This window comes from Medicago sativa, chromosome 2, assembly GCF_051527215.1.
Source record: "Medicago sativa cultivar Bolivia chromosome 2, Bolivia_mono, whole genome shotgun sequence".
Lineage (NCBI taxonomy): Eukaryota > Viridiplantae > Streptophyta > Magnoliopsida > Fabales > Fabaceae > Medicago > Medicago sativa.
Window position 1 is genome coordinate 54,539,526 of NC_140750.1, and position 19,025 is coordinate 54,558,550.

Consider the following 19,025-nt stretch of genomic DNA (forward strand, 5'->3'; position numbering starts at 1 on the left):
AATTTCTAGTTACTTTGATTCTCTTTACTTGTTTCTATTTCTTTTCTATATTTTTGTGCTACTAACCTCTTTCCTTTCATGTTTCATGAGCATATTTCATTCTTCAATTTTAGTTTCATTTCTCGCAATTTAAGTTCATGCAAAAAGTAGAGTGTAAACTTAGGAAATTTTGTAATATTTCTTCCTCATACCTTTTAAATTCTTGCAAGACCATAGAATGTATCTAGGCCAATGATGTAACGGACAATGGACTCTAATAATGTACACCGACACAAGCACCGACACATGCACACACCTCACTTTAGGTATATAGCTAGAATATGCATGTTTAGATGTATGTTTAGGATTGTATGTTTAGATGTATGTTTAGGCTTTATACTTAGAAAAATCAATTTTCCAAAAAAATATGAACAATATCACCCAAACTATTTTCTAAATAAACCTTGGGATCAAAATCCCATTGTATTTTCCTTTTTCATTTTCTTAATCAAATTTCAATGAAAATAATCATGCTTAGACCATATTTTGCAAATGACTAATTCAACCTCACAATTTCAAAATCTCATGCCCTTGAGGCCTCTTTCTATTCTTCAAACTCCATTTTCAAACTTAAAATCAACCAACAAAAACAAAAACATTTTTGGAAGAGAACTACGGTGGATTTGATCCCTTAATCGGGTACGTAGGCAAGGAACAAAATTCCTTCAATTCAACTAAAATAAAAATCCAAAAACATTCTTCTCCCTCCAATTCTTCACTTAGAACATTCTTAGGTTTAATAAACACTTTCAAAATAGCATTTAAAAATAAAGCGCGCGCGTAGAAATTAAAGACGGTTCCTATAGGATACTATAGTCGTTATGGGTGCCTAACACCTTCCCGTAGCGAAAACAACTTCCGGACCTCGATTCTCAAGGGTTTTGCTTACTTTTTCCCTTCCCAAGAAAAAATAAGATATCACCGGTTTAAAAGGTTCAAACGTAATCAATGTTTGACACCCGAAAACCAAGATAAAACAACATTAAATGCATAAACTGTTTTGTTTAAAAAAAAAAAAACATAAACTTTTATAAAGACTTATCATTTAAAGTCCTTAAAGAATGATTTGAACACATTCTTTAGCATTTTTCTTATGTTATATTTTGTTGGCAATAAATGATAAAATGAAAAAAAAAATTAAATAAAATGTATAAATGAAAAAAAAAATGTTACAACAAAAAACTTAGTACTATCTTATAATACAAAGATATATATATTTGAAAATTTTGATTACTTAATTAAGAAAAAATTATTAAATTATAAATGAAATAATTTCTATGAAATATGTAGTTGGAAAATAAAAAGTGTCCCGAGTTCAAACTCCCACCACCAAAAAAAAATTGAAAAACAAAATAATCACACCAAAAGTCTATATCCTCTGTCAAAAATTTCATTTTACTATCTAGATCGGTACACTAAGCTTTTTTCTTTTTTTTTTGTTCTTATTTTTTATAGAGACAATTAGAATTTTTTTTATTTCACTAATGACTGATGTCACCGTCTTTTCTCAAAAAATAATTATTTCACTAATGCCTGATGTCACCGTCTTTTCTAAAAAAATAAATAATTTTGTGGCCCACTCTCTTGCCCAATTAGCTGCCACGCAAGCTGATAAGGTATGGATGGAAGAAGTACCGTCCAATGCTTTCTCTGTGTTTTTTTCTGATCTTATCTCTTAATAAAATGTGTCTTTATTCAAAAAAAAAAAAAATTATTGCATGATGTACTAAAAAATTAATTATTTCAGGCGTCTTTTCTAAAAAAATAAATAATTATTGCATTATGTAATTAGCAAACTATCTTATTTTACTCTTTTTGTAATTCTATTTTCTGAGTTTAGGCACTTGCGCTAAAGTTTGGCGTTTTTTAGCTCATAATAAAACTAGTTGAACTACAACATCAATATAGTTCATTGATATAAATCAATTAATTAAAATAAATGTAAATGTTAAAATTTGTTTGCCTAGATAGTATTGATATCCAACAAAGCTCTAAGATATGTAAGAATTTTCCTTAAAATTAGGCAAATTACTCTTGCGGGTTAATGATATTTGAACATCAAAATTTTGACAACTTATATGACAATTATAAAATCACACCAAAACAACTCATTAGAGTTTTATAATAATTTTTTCTTTCTCTCTCTTAAACAAATTAACACTAGGTTTTATAGGTTATCACATAAATTGTCAAAATTTGATGTTTAAATATCATTGCTCTTAACTTAATTTCAGCTAACAATTTTGTCATTTATATTTGTTCACGTAGTTTTCATCATTTTGCTTAATTTGCATATGAATTTTCAAGAATCAAATTTATGGTTGTGTTTTTATGAGTTTTAGATATGATATTTAAAAATTCATATGCAAACATATACCAAAATGATGTAAACAAAAGATAAATATCGAAATCGTTATCCGAAATTAAGTTAAAGTTAGTTTTGCCTTAAAATTATTGTAAGAAATTATTTTTATGTATCTCATTAAAACATGTACTCGGCTATCATTAAATAACATAACCGTGTTGACAAATAAGTACAAAGCACTCTTTCGACAAATCAAAGTAAAAGTCCACCCAAAAGCAACTCATGCTTTCTAGAAAAGGATTGCAATTTCAATGTTGAAATGTTCAAACTCAAATTTGTCAACTAATTACACATTTCTTCATCACAACCACAACTAACTAACGGTATAAATACACACCCTCCACCAGCTGATTAAATATCTTGAACAATTAACTTCAATACCTCTCATAATATGACTATGATGGGAAACAAATCACTAAGCATATGTATGGCAACACTTGCCATAGCCTTTTTCATTATGATCATGGTTCCAAAAAATGTTAGTGCTCAAAATTGTGGGTGTGCTGAAGGAGTGTGTTGCAGCCAATACGGGTATTGTGGTAATGGTGATGCATATTGTGGCACAGGATGCAAACAAGGTCCTTGTTATGCTGGCCAAACACCACCAAGTTTGCCCAACAATGATGCTAATGTGGCTGACATCCTTACACAAGATTTCTTCAATAGTATAATTGATCAAGCTGATTCTAGCTGTGCAGGAAAGAACTTCTACACAAGAGCTGCTTTTCTTGATGCACTTAATTCTTATAATCAGTTTGGTAGGTCTGGTACTTTGGATGACTCCAAACGTGAGGTTGCTGCTGCTTTTGCTCATTTCACACATGAAACTGGACGTAAGTATTAAGAATCATAATTTATCGTTGTATTCGGTAACCATCAACTAAACAAAATTAATGATATATTTAAACTGTGTTAACTATTAATTTGTTATCAAATTTGGTAACACAATTATTGGGTAAATAATTTCATGATTTTTAATCTCATATTCTCTTTTTACTAGGGTCGTGTTTATGAACACACATAACATGTGATATTAATGTTGTGCAGATTTTTGCTATACTGAAGAGATTGATGGTCCATCAAAGGACTACTGTGATGAAAACAACACAGAGTGGCCATGTGCCCCTAACAAAGGTTACTACGGTCGTGGACCGATTCAACTATCTTGGAACTACAACTATGGACCAGCTGGAAGAGACAATGGTTTTGATGGATTGAACTCTCCTGAAACAGTGGCCAATGATGCTGTTGTGTCCTTCAAGACAGCATTATGGTATTGGATGAATAATGTGCATGGTGTCATCAACCAAGGCTTTGGTGCAACCATTAGGGCTATTAATGGTCGACTTGAATGTGATGGTGCTAACCCAAGCACAGTTCAGACTCGTGTTGGTTACTACACTCAATATTGTAGTGAGTTGGGTGTTGCTCCTGGTGATAACCTTACTTGCTAAGCTAGCAATCCATACAATAGATTTTATAGTATTTGATTTGATGATTATATATGTAGTAATGAATAAATGATATCATAATGCATACCGAATTCAACAATTCAATTCCCCCTTTTACCACTGCATCGCTTAATTCGATTAACTGTACTATCTTAACAAAGAAAATGGAAAACCTTGATAATAACAAACGTTGGTATTTTACAAAATAACTGAACTCAAGCATGGTATATGGAGAAACAAAAACAAAAAAAACACAATTCCTACACTTTTGGTTTTGACCTCCATTGATCAAGTCCCGCATCAATCTCAGCATCTCTAATGGGATTAAAGTGTTTGTGGCAGTAGTGCTTCTTGCAGGAGGAGACTTTTCTTTCTGCTCAAAGCAAACAGCCAAAGAATGAATATCTGGCATAGTTATATCACTGAATTCATCTGATGATCTGCCTCCATTTAATTTCTCATTTTCCTAATGAATATCTAGCATGTCATGTATCAGGTTGTGATGTTGAGGAATGATTTCACACGTTTTGAAGTCTAGTTGCAAAATATGAAAAGGAAAAAACTTGCAAAGGAAGTTACATCCAAAATTTCCATTTGGCACATACCTTTGACTTTGAAAAATCCCATACATATCTGTTAGGAGAACCCCACTTTGATTAGTTAAAAGTTATTCTTAGTCAAATAGAGGGCACTAACATGATCAAAGATCATTCCTACAAGAGTTTTGGTGTCTTTGGCAAAAAGGAACAGACCCTCAAAATTTTGCAGTATTCTACTTGTGTAAAAAAAATAAAAAAAATACCAGGTTTATATATCACACATATATGAATTGTACTTACATTAAAGAGTTTTTTATTTATGTGTCATCTCTTTCTAATACTTCACTTTGAGATCACTAATGCCTACTACTTCTTTCAACTATTAAAAGAAAAAATAAATAAACAATTCACATATCTATGTTCCCCATGTATTCATGACACAAGCACATTAGAATTGAATGACTTTGACATATAAAAAAGTAAACATACTATGTAGAATAAATAAACACGAGATCATACATTTAGCCTCTTGAACTTCATTGAAGAGCTTTTCTCTGTGTCATCTCTGCATAATTAATATCTATGGTATACTGAATCCAAATCACAAATAACTCTGCTGAAATGTCCAACGATACGCTTTGGTCAATATTTCAAAGGCTTTGTCTTGAACTTTGTGCTTCTCGTTACTTCAGACTCCTATGATGTACCATCATCTAGGAAGATAGAGTAAGAATATATAACTTAACAACAAAGGAAAATCTTCAAAATTAATGAATGAGAATATGAGATAATTGGGAAGTATAAACCTGCAAGGCTCTTTCTTCTTTAGACTCTTCCCCTTGGACCCTTTCGCGCACATAATTTAACTCTGTTTTTGCCCATTAACAGGTTCTGCAGAACCAACTTCCTTTTCCTGTACAAGAGGATAGTGATTCACTTCTAAAGGAACTAGCCATAAAAAATTAATATTGTCACATTCATGTGCTTCAAGATAAAGATAGACTGTTCACTCTCATCAACTGCAAAACAAATTTCATCTCGATACTCTTTAAGTGTTCCTGAGAATTTGAAAAAATGATAATAACTCTAAACATGTCTCTTTGTCATTTACCTTTACTTTTTCTTGTAAACTAGTAACTCTTAATGTGCTTCAAGGAACAATGATACGAATAATAACGTAAGAAAGAGCAGATACAAGTGTTGAAAAGAATAGAAAAAAAGGACTAATGAATCCTCCATCTAAACATGACAACAAATAATAGGATCGGCAGTACAATGAATTCGACTAAAAAGGGACTAATAATGTGCTAATGCAATAAATTGGACTAGAAAAACACTAATTTTGGAAGTATCCCAATTTAGTTCTATAGCCACTAGCCCCTATAAACATATTGCCTAACCTATCAAAGTGAACAAACAATCAATCATGTGTATTGCATCCTAACTATATGGAGGCATATTAATCATATAAGTATCGTGTTGTTATATAAAGAAATCTAATAATCACCTTCATATTGAGTGATGCCATGCTTACAAACACACCATAATGGCAAATACACAAGCCCTTACACATAACTGAGGTTGATATGCACAATTGATAATTTTGTAGATCCTTCATTATACAACATAAGCAACTCGTCAGATGAAAAGCTATGAAATTAGCATGAACACATACTCATAACTATAAAAAGAATACATTAGAGAATTAAAACAATTCACATAAACACAATGTATAACTCAAATCAAAGAAATAATCACACAAATTCAACAAGGCGAACACACAATGATCAAACCTCAGAATATTTAACTTCAGCGAAAGCAGTTTCTAAGCGCCTCTACTGTCATCACGTGCCGGTATCCTCATAAAATAAACCAGCAACACTCACAGGTGACATCGCACACACAAACTTTTCTGCCGTCAGAGGCCAAAACAGTGTGTACTAGTCGCTGGCCGCAATGTATAGGGTTTAAGGTTGCGATAGTCAATGTTGTCGAAATCGCGATCTAGATCCCAAGATCGTACGATCTTGCGAGTCATGATACCTCCACCGATCTGGAGCGGATCCAAGATCGGAGAAGATGAAGGAGCGGCCGGCGCGCCGCGTAAACACGTTGAATCGCTGAATCGGCGATTTTTTTCGCATCTGGGAAGGTGGCTGATTCGGGTGCAACCCGTCTGACCCGACCCGGTTCGGGTTTGACCCGATTTCTTTAAATACGAGCCCAACCCCATTCTGGCCGGAAAACGACCCGTTTTCCACTCTAAAAGGCCAGATTCATTCATTAATTTCAGTTTTGGGACTTGTTAGTGTTTAATTGAATAATTAGGTTAGTAAATTGGGAATTTCTCTAAAATTGTGATTTTTTTTCATCTTTTGTGTAATTGTAATTCTTCAATTATCATCAATTCCCTTTAATCTTCTATTCTTTTATAAATTTCTCTTGCTTGTGCTTCCTCTTGAATAAGTTTCTTTTATTTTTTTTATGATGTTTTTGTATGATGCTTTGTTTTGTATCAATGTTTTTGGATGTTTAAGATAATGAGAATTATGATTAATATAAGTTTTTTTTTAAAGGTTATCTTTCTTAGTTTTTTTATAATTCTGTCTATTATATGGGATCTTACGATCCCTGTTACGATCCTACGATCTACGCTTTTTCTATACCTCAACGATCTTTAGTGGGATCCCGATTTTGACAACCATGGCGATAGTGAATATCTATAACAAATACAATCTAACAACATTGCTGCAAGGACTCAACAAATGATGATAATTTCTAGACCACCATTAGGTACAAAAGTAATAAAATTTATGAAATTTTTTCAAAACTAATCAAAGTTGACTTCTATTTCACTCACGTAATCACAATACATATGTATAAATGAACTCAAATTTTGGTATTTGATAATATAATCAGCTATTAGAATTTTATCAAAACCAAATAATACAAAAATTAATTTTGAAAACTAAATCTAGTCAAATAACAAAACAAATAACTTTCTCAAAAGGAGATATCTCTGGTGTACTCTAGAAACTCAAATTCCCTCAAAAATTAATATCAATCATTAACCTTTTCCACACAAAAAAAAAAAAAAAAAAAAAACACAAAAAAGCAAAAGTAAAAACAAAAATATCAAATCCATACACTGATTGGAAGAAAACAACATAAAAAGAGGGAATTCAATTAGAAGAACCAAAAGGAAGCATAAGCTTTCTAAATAAAAATTTCCAAATATATGTTAGAAGTTAGCTTAAAATTGGGCCTACATAGATTCACACATGGAACATGCATTCCATGTGTGAATCTATGCTTGAATATTAATATCCTCTACTACATATGGTGAAACTTCTAAAATTTCAAAGTAAATACTTTCTTACTCTGCATATATTTCATTTGATTGTTGATGGGTAACATCACCATCTGGAAAGACATGAATCTGTTTATCTACCTCTACCCAGCTCCATGCTCCACCCTGGAGGCTTTCTTTTAACCCTTTGTTGCATAAGGCTTCTAACTTCAGAAGCTTCGTTCCATAATCCTTTTGTTGTATAGATATGTGCTAGAGTTAAATATGGAGCAGCATTACATGGTTCCAACTTAATGAGCTGATTAGCGGCCTCCCTTCCAAGCTCTACATCTCCATAAATCTTGCAAGCACTCAAGAAGGAACTCCAGATTATACAATTTGGATCATAAGGCATTTCCTCCATTAAATCCCTTGCTTTCCTTAGATTTCCATTTCTAGCATAAAGATCAATCAAGCAAGCATATATATCTATATCAGGAGACAAACCATAGTTTGTTATCATTTTGTTGAAATATTCCTCCCCTTTGTCGATAAATCCTGCATGATTGCAAGCTGTTAAGACCGCAGTAAAGCAAACATGATCAGGAATTAACTCTTTCTTGGTTAATAAATAATCGAAAAGTTCCAAAGCCTCTAAACCTCTCCCACATTGAGCATAACCCATGATCATGGATGTCCACAACACAGTGTTCTTTTTAGAAGTCTGATCCAACACACGTTGAGCCTCATCAATGTCACCCCCTTTTGAATACATATCAATCAGAGCGCTGGCCACATACACATTCCTTGCAGAACCCATTTTAATAACCAGAGAGTGCACTTGTTTTCCTTGAAGAAGCATTGCAAGGCTGCTGCATGCACTTAAAATGGAACATAAAGTATGATCAGTAGGACTCATATTTTTTTCCCGCATTTCTACAAATAGTCTCAGTGCATCTTCACTGTACAAGTTTTGGCAATATCCAGAGATCATTGTATTGTATATAACAGTATCCTTCTCACTAGTTTCATTGAATAATAATACAGCATCATCAATTTGTCCCCAATTTGCATAACAATCAACTAAGGAACTGATCACAAAATTGCTCGTATCAAATCCTAGTTTGATGACATGAACATGAAGAGTTGGACAATGTCCACGGGCTCCATTTTTCCCCACACATGCATTTATAACACTAGTCAAGGTAAAACAATTGGGCCTAATTTGAGTTCCTAACATTTCTTTGAACAACAAGAAGGCATCTCTTCCTTGTTTGTTTGCTGAAAATCCAGCAATAAGTGAAGTCCATGACACCTGATCATGTTGTTTCATGGCCCAAAATATCTTCCTTGCATCCACAATGGCAAAACATTTAGCATAGAAATCCACAAGTGCACTACTAAGGAACAAATTATCCTCGTATCCAGATCGAATCATATATGCATGGATTTGCAAGCCCAAATGCCAATTCAGGGTTTTTGCACAAGTACTAAGTGCATTACAAAGAACATACTTTGTTGGCTTCTCCATTAGTCCATTCATTCTGTTTAATGACTCTAGTGCTTGGAATGTACTTGCACTTTTAGAATGCTTTCTAATGCAATCATTTTTACAGGCTTTTCCAAAGAATTTCTGCATCAAACCATCATCAACGAAAATTTTAGATTATGCATAATATCTATATGGTAGAAAACATCACGTTTCAGAACATAAGATTGTACAAGTTCATGATCTAGCAACCCCTTAGCATGCTCGTGTAGGGCCAGAATCGGGATTTGGTGGGCGCGGACGGGATCGGCACGAAAAATTGTAGAGACAGTTGAATCGTGCGTTCAAATCGATCTTGTTCATCTTCTTGATCTCTCCGGGTTCGTGGGCTGGCAACCCGGTTTCTTAAAACACGGTTTATCTCTCAGACACCCAGAAAAAACCTTTTTTTCCTGTCACTTGAAACGGTTCTTTTGCGCACCCAATTAACTATTGAAACTTCCCAATACACCCATTAAGGCTTAATTGGTGGAAACATCCAAATACACCCATTAAGGCTTAATTGGTGGAAACATCCAATACCCCATATATTGTGGTAATGTTACCAATCAATCATCTAGATTCATAGCACTTCACACCCTCTCTCAGGTTCATTTGTTCCACTATTTATTTATTTATTGATAAAAAAATTCCACTACAGTTAAATACCATGTTCTGTCTTGACAAAAAAAAAACAGAAAACACATTCAAAAAAAAATTCTTCAAGCACAAGACGCCAATCAGTCTTTAATGAATCGGAGCCTTCGTGACTAAGGTAATATACATACATACAATGCAAACATCAGGAAGATATAGGGGATTATGAATGATCACTATGTGTGTGTGGAGAGAGAGGGAGGGAGACCAAAAGGTACAGTGACGTGACAAAACCCCATGAACATCTAAAAATCTAACTAGACACAATATGAACATGGACACAACACATGCAATGTCTAAAATACAGGACACGGGGACAAGATGCACACACACAAAGATACAAAAGGGTTATAATGCATAGCATTCAAAGTTTAAGCAAACAGCTTTGAAATAGTGTAATGCTTACCCAATTTACCCTTATCATGAATTTGAGAAGGACTTGTAGCTAACAGCCTCTTGCCTTGGTTGATTTTTCTGCAAAACACGTCAAAACGGAAATCAACCAACTTGTTACTTTAAGAGACACGGATATTTATGCACTCAATGGCCATTGATGTTCAAAGATGGCTACTGTTGCTTCTGTACTGTGTTATTTCCTTTCACACATAAAAAAAAAAACACATTGTAACACTTATCATAATGTGCATTTCATGTTTTCATAAATATATTAAACTAGTAAAAGACCCATGCATTCGCACGGGTCGTGTGACATTTCGGTAATATTTTTTTAAAGGACTTTACGGTAATCATATAAAAAACAATATACTACCCCGTCTCTAATTATAAACCTTTTTGAGAATTTTTTTTTTTTTTGTCCCTTTTTATAAGACCTCTTTGCTATTTCCAACTACATTATTTTACATGCCTCTATTTATTATACATATCTTTCTTCAATTAGCAATTTTTCTTTATGAGAAAGTCGATACGATAAAATATTAAAAATCATGACAATTATCAAAATATCAACATAAATATAGTGTTTTTAATAAATACTACATTTTTTTTAATTTTATATGCAAAACTTATAAAGTACCATTTATCCAAAAAGATTAAACACAACTTGAAAATAGTCATGAGTTCGGATTTTTGGCAAAGAAAATTCTAACAGTCGTTAAAGAAGACAAAAGAAATATACTTCCAGTCTTTAAAGAAGACAAAAAATTTATATTGATTTGTCTAAATAGCCATTTAGACATCTTTTTGCTTGAAATTCATGGTTGCATAGCAACATAATCTAAAATAATGCATGTCTGAAACTTTTTCATGCTTCAAGTGTTTTGTCTAAATCTTTTTCACTTGTGAAAAATAACAGATTAGCAGCATTCTTTAATTTTATCTTGTTTTGACAAAAGCAAGGTTATTCAACTAATAAGTTTGGAAAGAGAGAAAAAAGACATCAAAGTTGAGCTAACGTGTAATTTTGCAGGTATGGATTTTTTTGCAATCTCATATTGTTGGGATGAAATTTTGGTATCAAACTATAATGAAACGAACAGGATATTCAATTGTCTAACAAAACATGATCCAATTAAAATCAAAATGTAAGCAAGTTAGAAAATTAGTGTAACTAACAAATTGAAAATCATACCAAAGAAATAAAATCCACCGTCATTAAAGATTAGACACCTCAGGATAATTAGTTGCCAATATCTACTTATACTCTTTTAGTCTTGAGTGAATAATAAAATCAAACATGTGGCAGACATTTTTTTAAAGAGCAAAAAAAAAAAAAACATGGTGATGAGCACATATCCAAACAAACTTACTAACACAACTAATCCATTTCCACCATTTAACAAACATGTAGTAAAAAGCTCTAAAAAAAACATGTAGCTAGTAAAGGATACAAATATGGAATAAATTAAACAAACCTGTAAACTGTGGTGTAGCTGTGCCAAGAAAAAACCTGGAAAACTTGAGAGAAGTCAAATCAATGGATCTATTCTTCAAGGATTAATTTCATTCATGTCTTGATCAATGTGATAACATTCAAACAAGTATATCATCACTCAACTGATCAATCAAGAACCTAAAACACAAAATACACAATCTGGGCCACCTTATATTCCAATTCCAATACTTAAAAATCAAAACTTTACAACCAAAGAAAAAAACCCAAAATCTATAAACCCACAAAATTGAAGTAAAAAAAATAATACCCAGATGAAAAAGCGATTCTTACTTACATTGAAGAAAGAAGAGAGAATCGGTGGGTTGTGAGAGAAAAAGAAAGAAGTGTGAACCGAGCGAGGGCGTAAAAGAATCTTTGTGAAAAGGGACGAAGCCATTAAAAGGAGTGGCCTCGGATAACTCGAACAAGAGTCGCAGGTTGTTCCAAAATCGAAATTTTAATTAAAAATTAAAAATCAAAAAAGCATCAATTAAGTGAGAGTGTGTGATGTGATGTGATGTGAAGCAGCTGAATGAAGGTGTCACTGTTTTTGTTTTGTTCTGTTGATCACCGTTTTTAAGGGTAACGTTTCGTAAAAGTTATAGTGAATAGGCAAATTCATCCTCAAATTTTTAAGGACGGATCAATCATTTATAATATATTATTCAAGATATTTAAGCTAGACATGCGTAATAAGGTCAACTGTATCAGGTATTATGGGACGGAATGAGAACCATAATTGTCAAAAGATTTTAGTAATAACTAATAAGCATGTCTAGCTTACAAAGAGAATTCTTGCAAGAAACATTGATATGATTATGGCCTACCTTAATAGGCGAGTTCAAAAAAAAATATAGTTTATGTGATTTGTTTTGCAAAAAAACCTTGATTTGGTATGTACATAATATTTTTTGAACAATGCAATTGAATGGCTCAAGAAACATTGGGTCTTGCAAGAAACTTTGATATGATTACGACCTACCTGAAATAGTTCCAACAAAAAATTGTTTCTTTTGTAAATCTCTCTTATATAATTGGTTAGCTTCATAATAATTGGTTAACATGACCCTAATAACAATAACCTAGTTTCTTTTGTTTGTTTATTTTCTTTGATCCTACTATATACTCATTCCGTTTTAAAATATAAACAAAATTCACTTTTTAGATTCATTCATTTAATGATGTATGTGGTCCATATTATAAACCACATACTTCATTAAATGAATGAACCTAAAAAGTGAATTTTGCTTATATTTTGACACGGAGGGAATACATGAAGTTGGTAAGGTAGCTTACAAAGACATTTCTTAAAAAAAAAAAACTTGATAATGATTAGGGCCTACCTTATACTCCCTCCGTCCCGGAATAACTGACCCATTTTCTAAAAAAAAGTGTCCCAAAATAACTGACCCATTTCAATTTTCAATACAACTTTCATCATTCCCAATACAATATAACACTAAATAATATTACTTTTATCATTCCCAATACAATATATTCCACTTTCCCCTTTATTTATACACTTTTCTTAATCTGTGTGAAAAACCAAAGTAGGTCAATTATACCGGGACGGAGGTAGTAGTAGCTAATACTCAGGTGCTTCTATTATATTGCATGTATTTGTATATTTGAAGATTCTTGCAAGAAACCTTGATATGATTATCACCTACCTTAATAGGTGGGTTAAAAAACAAAGGCAAATGCTAACTTGTGCCCTTGAGGGCACACAATAAGGATCTTATTATAGAAATATATGTATCAAAAGTCACGCAGTCAACTTTTTAAAAGTTAAAATATCATATTTTCCAATGTAAAATTACTCTTTTTGGATTCCTTAACATTTGCCCATAAGTCACAAGTTAACATCACCCAAAAACAAATAGTTCATGATATTTGTTTTGCAAGAAACTTGATTATAACCTACAATTCTTGCATGTAATTTACCATGTGTCATAGTTTTTTATTTTTTTTTTTATTTTTATGAAATACCATGTGTCATAGTTTTGTATTTTTTTATTTTTATGAAATAGCCCGTAGCCTGAGCTACATGACTAAACTATTATTGGGAATAGTACGACTTGTATGATAATTTTTTGGAAAATTTGTTAAAAAAAGTGACAAAAAAAAGATAGAGTGGGACATGGTTTGAATAGCCTGCGCTATGGTTTAAATATGAGTTTTGTTAACAGGTGCCCCGGGGCACTAGTTAAGGAATCTAAAAAAGGAAAATTTGAATTAAAAGTAACACTTTTTTTACTTTTAAAAAATTGATTACACAACTTCCAATATAAAAGCTACTATATTTGCTTCCTTAACCAGTGTCCCAGGGACACTGGTTAACATTTTCCTTTAAATATATATTTAGTTTAGTGTGTGGACTCACACTATAAATATGGAGAAATGGAGAATCTGAAACTCGAATCCCAACCCCTATATTTCTTGTCCATAGAGCTACCAACTAAATTGCATTCACATGACTGAGTATAATTTTTTTTTTAAAAGACCCTATTACTACTAACTAGTTATGTAAATAAAAAGTGTTTTAAGTCCCTTAAAAAAAAAGTGTTTTAAGTATGTGTGCCAATCTATCCCGTTTTTTTTACAGGTTAAAATTGGACCGACCAACAAAAAATAATGGGTTCATAACCTCAATTTAGTTTGCCTAAAATAGGGGGCTAAAGGGACTTAGCCGATGGATCACACCCGTTTTACCACCCATAGTTTTAATTATGCTCTGCCATAAGAAAAATCTCTCTTCAGGAAAATGAATGTTTGTTATAAGAAACTTGAAAATGTGAATACAGACAGTTGGATTTTTATTTTGTTTTGGTCATGCCTATTTCTTCCGGAGCAAATTAAAATTTAGTTAAAATATATTTTTGATTTTAATTTTTGTTTTCTGCAAGCCCTTTTAAATGTTAATCCATAAAATTAGATTAAAGTGTGACAATGTCACCAAATTGCTAGTTTGAGACTCTGCTTTGATGCAGGTCAAATGCTGCTTTTTTCTGTTTAAAGGGATTGATGCCAAATTGTGTCACTTTCATCATAATACCAAAGGGAGAAGGCATAGAAAAAGTAGTTTTGTTGCATAACTCCATAAGGAAAAATAGTACCTATATTTGGTCCAAAGTGGTTTTTCGTATTGTACATTTGTTTTGCTTTTTAATTTGAGCTAGTAACATTGGCGAGGTCTAACATGAGGGAGCCAATAGGTCCCTCATCTAGTGAGGGAGCAAAAGATGCTTTTTTTTAACCTTAGGATTATAACATTGGATTGAATCTACTCCACCTCAGCAAGAGAGCACCTACACCTCCCCACACTCAATCCAAACGTATCAACCTCTCTTCTAAGTACAATTTCTCTCTCCTCTCTATCCTCTCTTCCCTCTAACTACAATTCTCTCTCCTCTCTTCAATATCTCTCTACGTTTAGCGACTACGTTGTTGTTGTCGAACACGTTGGTGCAGGCCTGAGTGGAATTTAATATCATTGGATCGCTTTGTAACTCTAACTCTTTGTTATGGAGTAGACTTTGTTGAGGTTGTGGAAACACTCCTAAAAACACAGTACAGAGAGTTGGTTTGTTTGTGTTTCTCGTTTAAGCAATTATTTTAAAATTGATGTAGTGCCAAAATTGTGTGATTGTTATTGTGTGGCTGCATAGTGTGAACTTCAACCAAGAATAAAAATTTGTGTTGATGGGAGTGATCTCGCTGATACACATTTTCTGCATTTTTATTTTTGTATTTTGGATTGAATAGACGGCTTTAGGTTTTTACCTACTCTTGTTTTAGAGAGGGATCTTAACCTTGCATCCTGTTAATTAAAAATCTGCAATTTGGCTTTCATAGATAAAACAAAAATCAAATTTGTAACTTCGGTGAAAGAAAAAAATATCATCAAGTTTTTTTATGCAAGAACCTTCAAAAATTAATCTACGATTGGCTTGTGGATTTGGAAAAAAAGTATGTGATTTCATCTTGAATTTTAATTCCGACCAAAACTATGTAAATATAGTTGCATTTCATTGCGTAGAAAGGGAGATCCGGTCGGATCGAATGGTGGGTCAAAATAACCCATTTACAGTTGACGGGCGAAGAAGATAAGTGAAAAAAAATAAAAAATCACGTAGGCATGACTTGAACCAGCTACTCCAACCCTATCCTCTAACACAAAGAAAGACTGTACCTTGACCAACTGCACCACGCAAGCAATTCAGCAATCTACGGATTTATATAATATTTAATATCTATTAATAGATTTGAAATGATCAATTAATTCATTTAATTATGGGTTTTTATATAGACAAAGTCTTACATCGACACAAGCCTAAATAAACTTTATATGAACACACATAATTGAAAGATAAATTTAAACGTGTTTACCGGACAAACTATCCCTTCAGAAGCCTAGTCAACTAGGAAGGACAACTATCCGGCAACTGAAACGTGTCTAACATTGGAACCAAATCATGTTTGGTCGATCCCACCGTTGGATGTCCCCCTCACAAAGTTAGAAGGAAGCAGAAACTGGAATTTCTCAGATCGGAATCCCGGACACGTGTCTACCGGACAAACTATCCCTTCAGAAGCCTAGTCAACTAGGAAGGACAGCTCCCCGGTGACTGAAACGTGTCTAACATTGGAACCGAATCATGTTTGGTCGATCCCACCGTTGGATGTGGCCCTCACAGAGTTAGAAGGAAGCAGAAACTGGAATTTCTCAGATCGGAATCCCGGACACGTGTCTACCGGACAAACTATCCCTTCAGAAGCCTAGTCAACTAGGAAAAACAGCTCCCGGTGACTGAAACGTGTCTAACATTGAAACCGAATCATGTTTGGTCGATCCCACCGTTGGATGTGGCCCTCACAGAGTTAGAAGGAAGCAGAAACTCGAATTTCTCAGATCGAAATCCCTGGGAGTTGTCTACTGAACAAACTATCCCTTCAGAAGCCTAGTCAAATAGGAAGGACAGCTCCCCGGTGACTGAAACGTGTCTAACATTGGAACCGAATCATGTTTGGTCGATCCCACCGTTGGATGTTGCCCTCACAGAGTTAGAAGGAAGCAGAAACTGGAATTTCTCAGATCGGAATCCCGAACACGTGTCTACCGGACAAATTATCCCTTTAGAAGCCTAGTCAACGAAGAAGGACAACTCCCCGATGACTGAAACGTGTCTAACCTTGTTTGTCTGGTAGACAACTCCCAGAGATTTCGATATGAGAAATTCCAGTTTCTGCTTCCTTCTAACTCTGTGAGGGCCACATCCAACGGTGGGATCGACCAAACATGCTTCGGTTCCAATGATTTAAATAAATATGGTTATAATTTATTTTGCGCAGTTTTGATCGTAATTGAATGGCATGAAGAATGAACAGTCTTATTTTTTAAATCCACAAGCTAATCACAGATTTTATTTTTTATGGTTCTCTAAAAAAAAACGCGTTTGAATGTTTCTATATCACTGATTTGGCAACTTTTCGCTATAACATCGGACAGTTTCGATTCAGCATCCATGAAACCATGAAACCCATATCAATTTGAGAACTAATTTTCTTCAGAAAGAGGATAAGATAAAGATGCAAGTGATATGGGTTTTTGCCATAACTCTTTCTGAAGGATGCAAGTGATAATTTTATGAAAAAATTTGAACCGAGCTCTGAAAGTATAAACATTAATTTGGCGTTGGTATTGAACAATTATGACATGAAATTTGATTAAAAAGACTATGTTTAAGTTGGAATCAGGAAGCAATAGTAGTAACCATAAATGAAAGATTTTTGCCATTTTTTTTCATCAATTCACGTAAATTGCAAAGTGAAGTATCTTGAGGAAAGGAGGTGTGAATGAGGGCAAGAGAAAAGTCTGTGTTAAGCCACTGGGTTGTAAAATGGGGAAGAAACTTGAGAGAGAGAAATAGAAGAGAAGATATGCAAGGGATAGAGGGGAGAGAAAATCATATGCAGAAAGTGTGGGGTCTGTTTTGATTGAGTGTGGAGAGATGTAGGTATTCTCTTGCTGATGTGGAGAAGATCCAATCCATTTATTTAATCCTAAGGTTAAAAAAAAGCATCTTTACTCCCTCACTAGATGAAGGACCTATTGGCTCCCTCATGTTAGCCTCCACCATTAACATTATTTGAAAGATGAAATATTCAGAAGATGGGAAAAAAGAAAATTTGCATTTTGACAAAAATGGAGAGGAGTTCACGCATCCTTTTTGTTGGCCAGAGCAAATGTTTGGTTTAAACTAATCTTTACCACATATAACCTCAACAAAAAAATGGGAGTAAAAGTTCAATTTAACCTCTCCCAATTTATTTGGTCCGATTTATAGTTTATGTTTATTATTTCTTTAAAGAAACTAAAAAAAATATATCAGAAAACAATGAGATCTTGTACAACAAAAAAAAAAAAAACAATGAACGTGCCTCAAATTAGTTCAACAAAGTAAATTATATACATATGCAAGTGCAAAAAATAACAAGTCAACAAAAAGGCTTAAACTACCGGATTGGCCAACCAAGAATTAAAATCCAAAAAATAAGTTCCGCTTTGTCACTTAACCATGAATCTTATCCTATCAAACAAATGATCACGAGACAATTTTTTGTTGAAAAAATACGAGAGTTTCACTTCTTTCAAAGATTTAGTCAATTATATAAAAAATTTAAAGACTACATTAATTTTTTTTTTGTCACAAACTAATCGAGAGTTGGGAAAACTCCAAGGGTTTGGTCGAGATAAAATGATATACCTTAAACCTGACACTTTCGGGTTCGAGCATCACTAGTATCTTTGAAGGAAGACAAACATAAATGCACTTATATAAATGATTTTGTGTTTGTAGATCTTCTCTATTTTGGACTGAAGCACCATCACCTTAATTAGTGGTATTCTAATTCAAAAAGATTTAAATTAAACATCATTTAATTAGGTTGAATCGATTTTCTTAAAAGAATCATTCAAACTGAATCATATATGATTTTTATTTTAAATTGATTTTTTTTTTTTATCAAAACCGCATCATTAACACCCATACTTTCTATCAAATTCTTTTTTTAAAAAAAATAAATTTGCAGGTAGAGAAAATTGTGAGAGATAAAATGAATTGTTTAGAAATAAAAAGTTGGAGTTAGCAAGAATTTGTTGACACAAGTAAGAGTTGATTAAATGCAATTTAGTTAGGGTTAATTATGTTTCTAGTCCCTATAAAATAGCGACCTTGTAAGTTTAGTCCCTACTTAATTTTAATA

The 19,025-nt window shown here is 33.1% G+C and overlaps 2 protein-coding genes across 11 annotated transcripts; one reads left to right on the forward strand and one right to left on the reverse strand.

The window, feature by feature from the left end:
- The first annotated feature begins 2,626 nt into the window (after nt 1-2,626).
- Nucleotides 2,627-3,955, forward strand: LOC146948965 (endochitinase PR4-like). Its single transcript, XM_085745100.1, has 2 exons — nt 2,627-3,237; nt 3,452-3,955. The coding sequence occupies exons 1-2, from the start codon at nt 2,796-2,798 to the stop codon at nt 3,856-3,858; spliced, it is 849 nt and encodes a 282-aa protein (XP_085601226.1). The 5' UTR covers nt 2,627-2,795; the 3' UTR covers nt 3,859-3,955.
- On the reverse strand, nt 3,903-12,257 carry LOC146948966 (pentatricopeptide repeat-containing protein At3g57430, chloroplastic-like). 10 transcript variants are annotated; one of them, XM_085745092.1, is made up of 9 exons: nt 12,055-12,180; nt 11,740-11,774; nt 10,275-10,342; nt 7,775-9,316; nt 5,902-6,006; nt 5,201-5,307; nt 4,914-5,107; nt 4,461-4,488; nt 3,910-4,228 (listed from the first exon to the last, which is right to left on the reverse strand). In XM_085745092.1, exons 3-4 carry the CDS (start codon nt 10,290-10,292, stop codon nt 7,838-7,840), a joined length of 1,497 nt encoding a protein of 498 aa, XP_085601218.1. In that variant the 5' UTR covers nt 10,293-10,342; nt 11,740-11,774; nt 12,055-12,180; the 3' UTR covers nt 3,910-4,228; nt 4,461-4,488; nt 4,914-5,107; nt 5,201-5,307; nt 5,902-6,006; nt 7,775-7,837. The 10 variants fall into 10 exon arrangements, with proteins under 10 accessions (XP_085601216.1, XP_085601221.1, XP_085601220.1 ...); XM_085745090.1 differs by lacking the exon at nt 4,461-4,488 and having other exon boundaries at nt 3,903-4,228; nt 11,740-11,897; nt 12,055-12,222; XM_085745095.1 differs by lacking the exon at nt 4,461-4,488 and having other exon boundaries at nt 3,903-4,228; nt 4,914-5,090.
- Between the last annotated feature and the right edge of the window lie 6,768 nt (nt 12,258-19,025).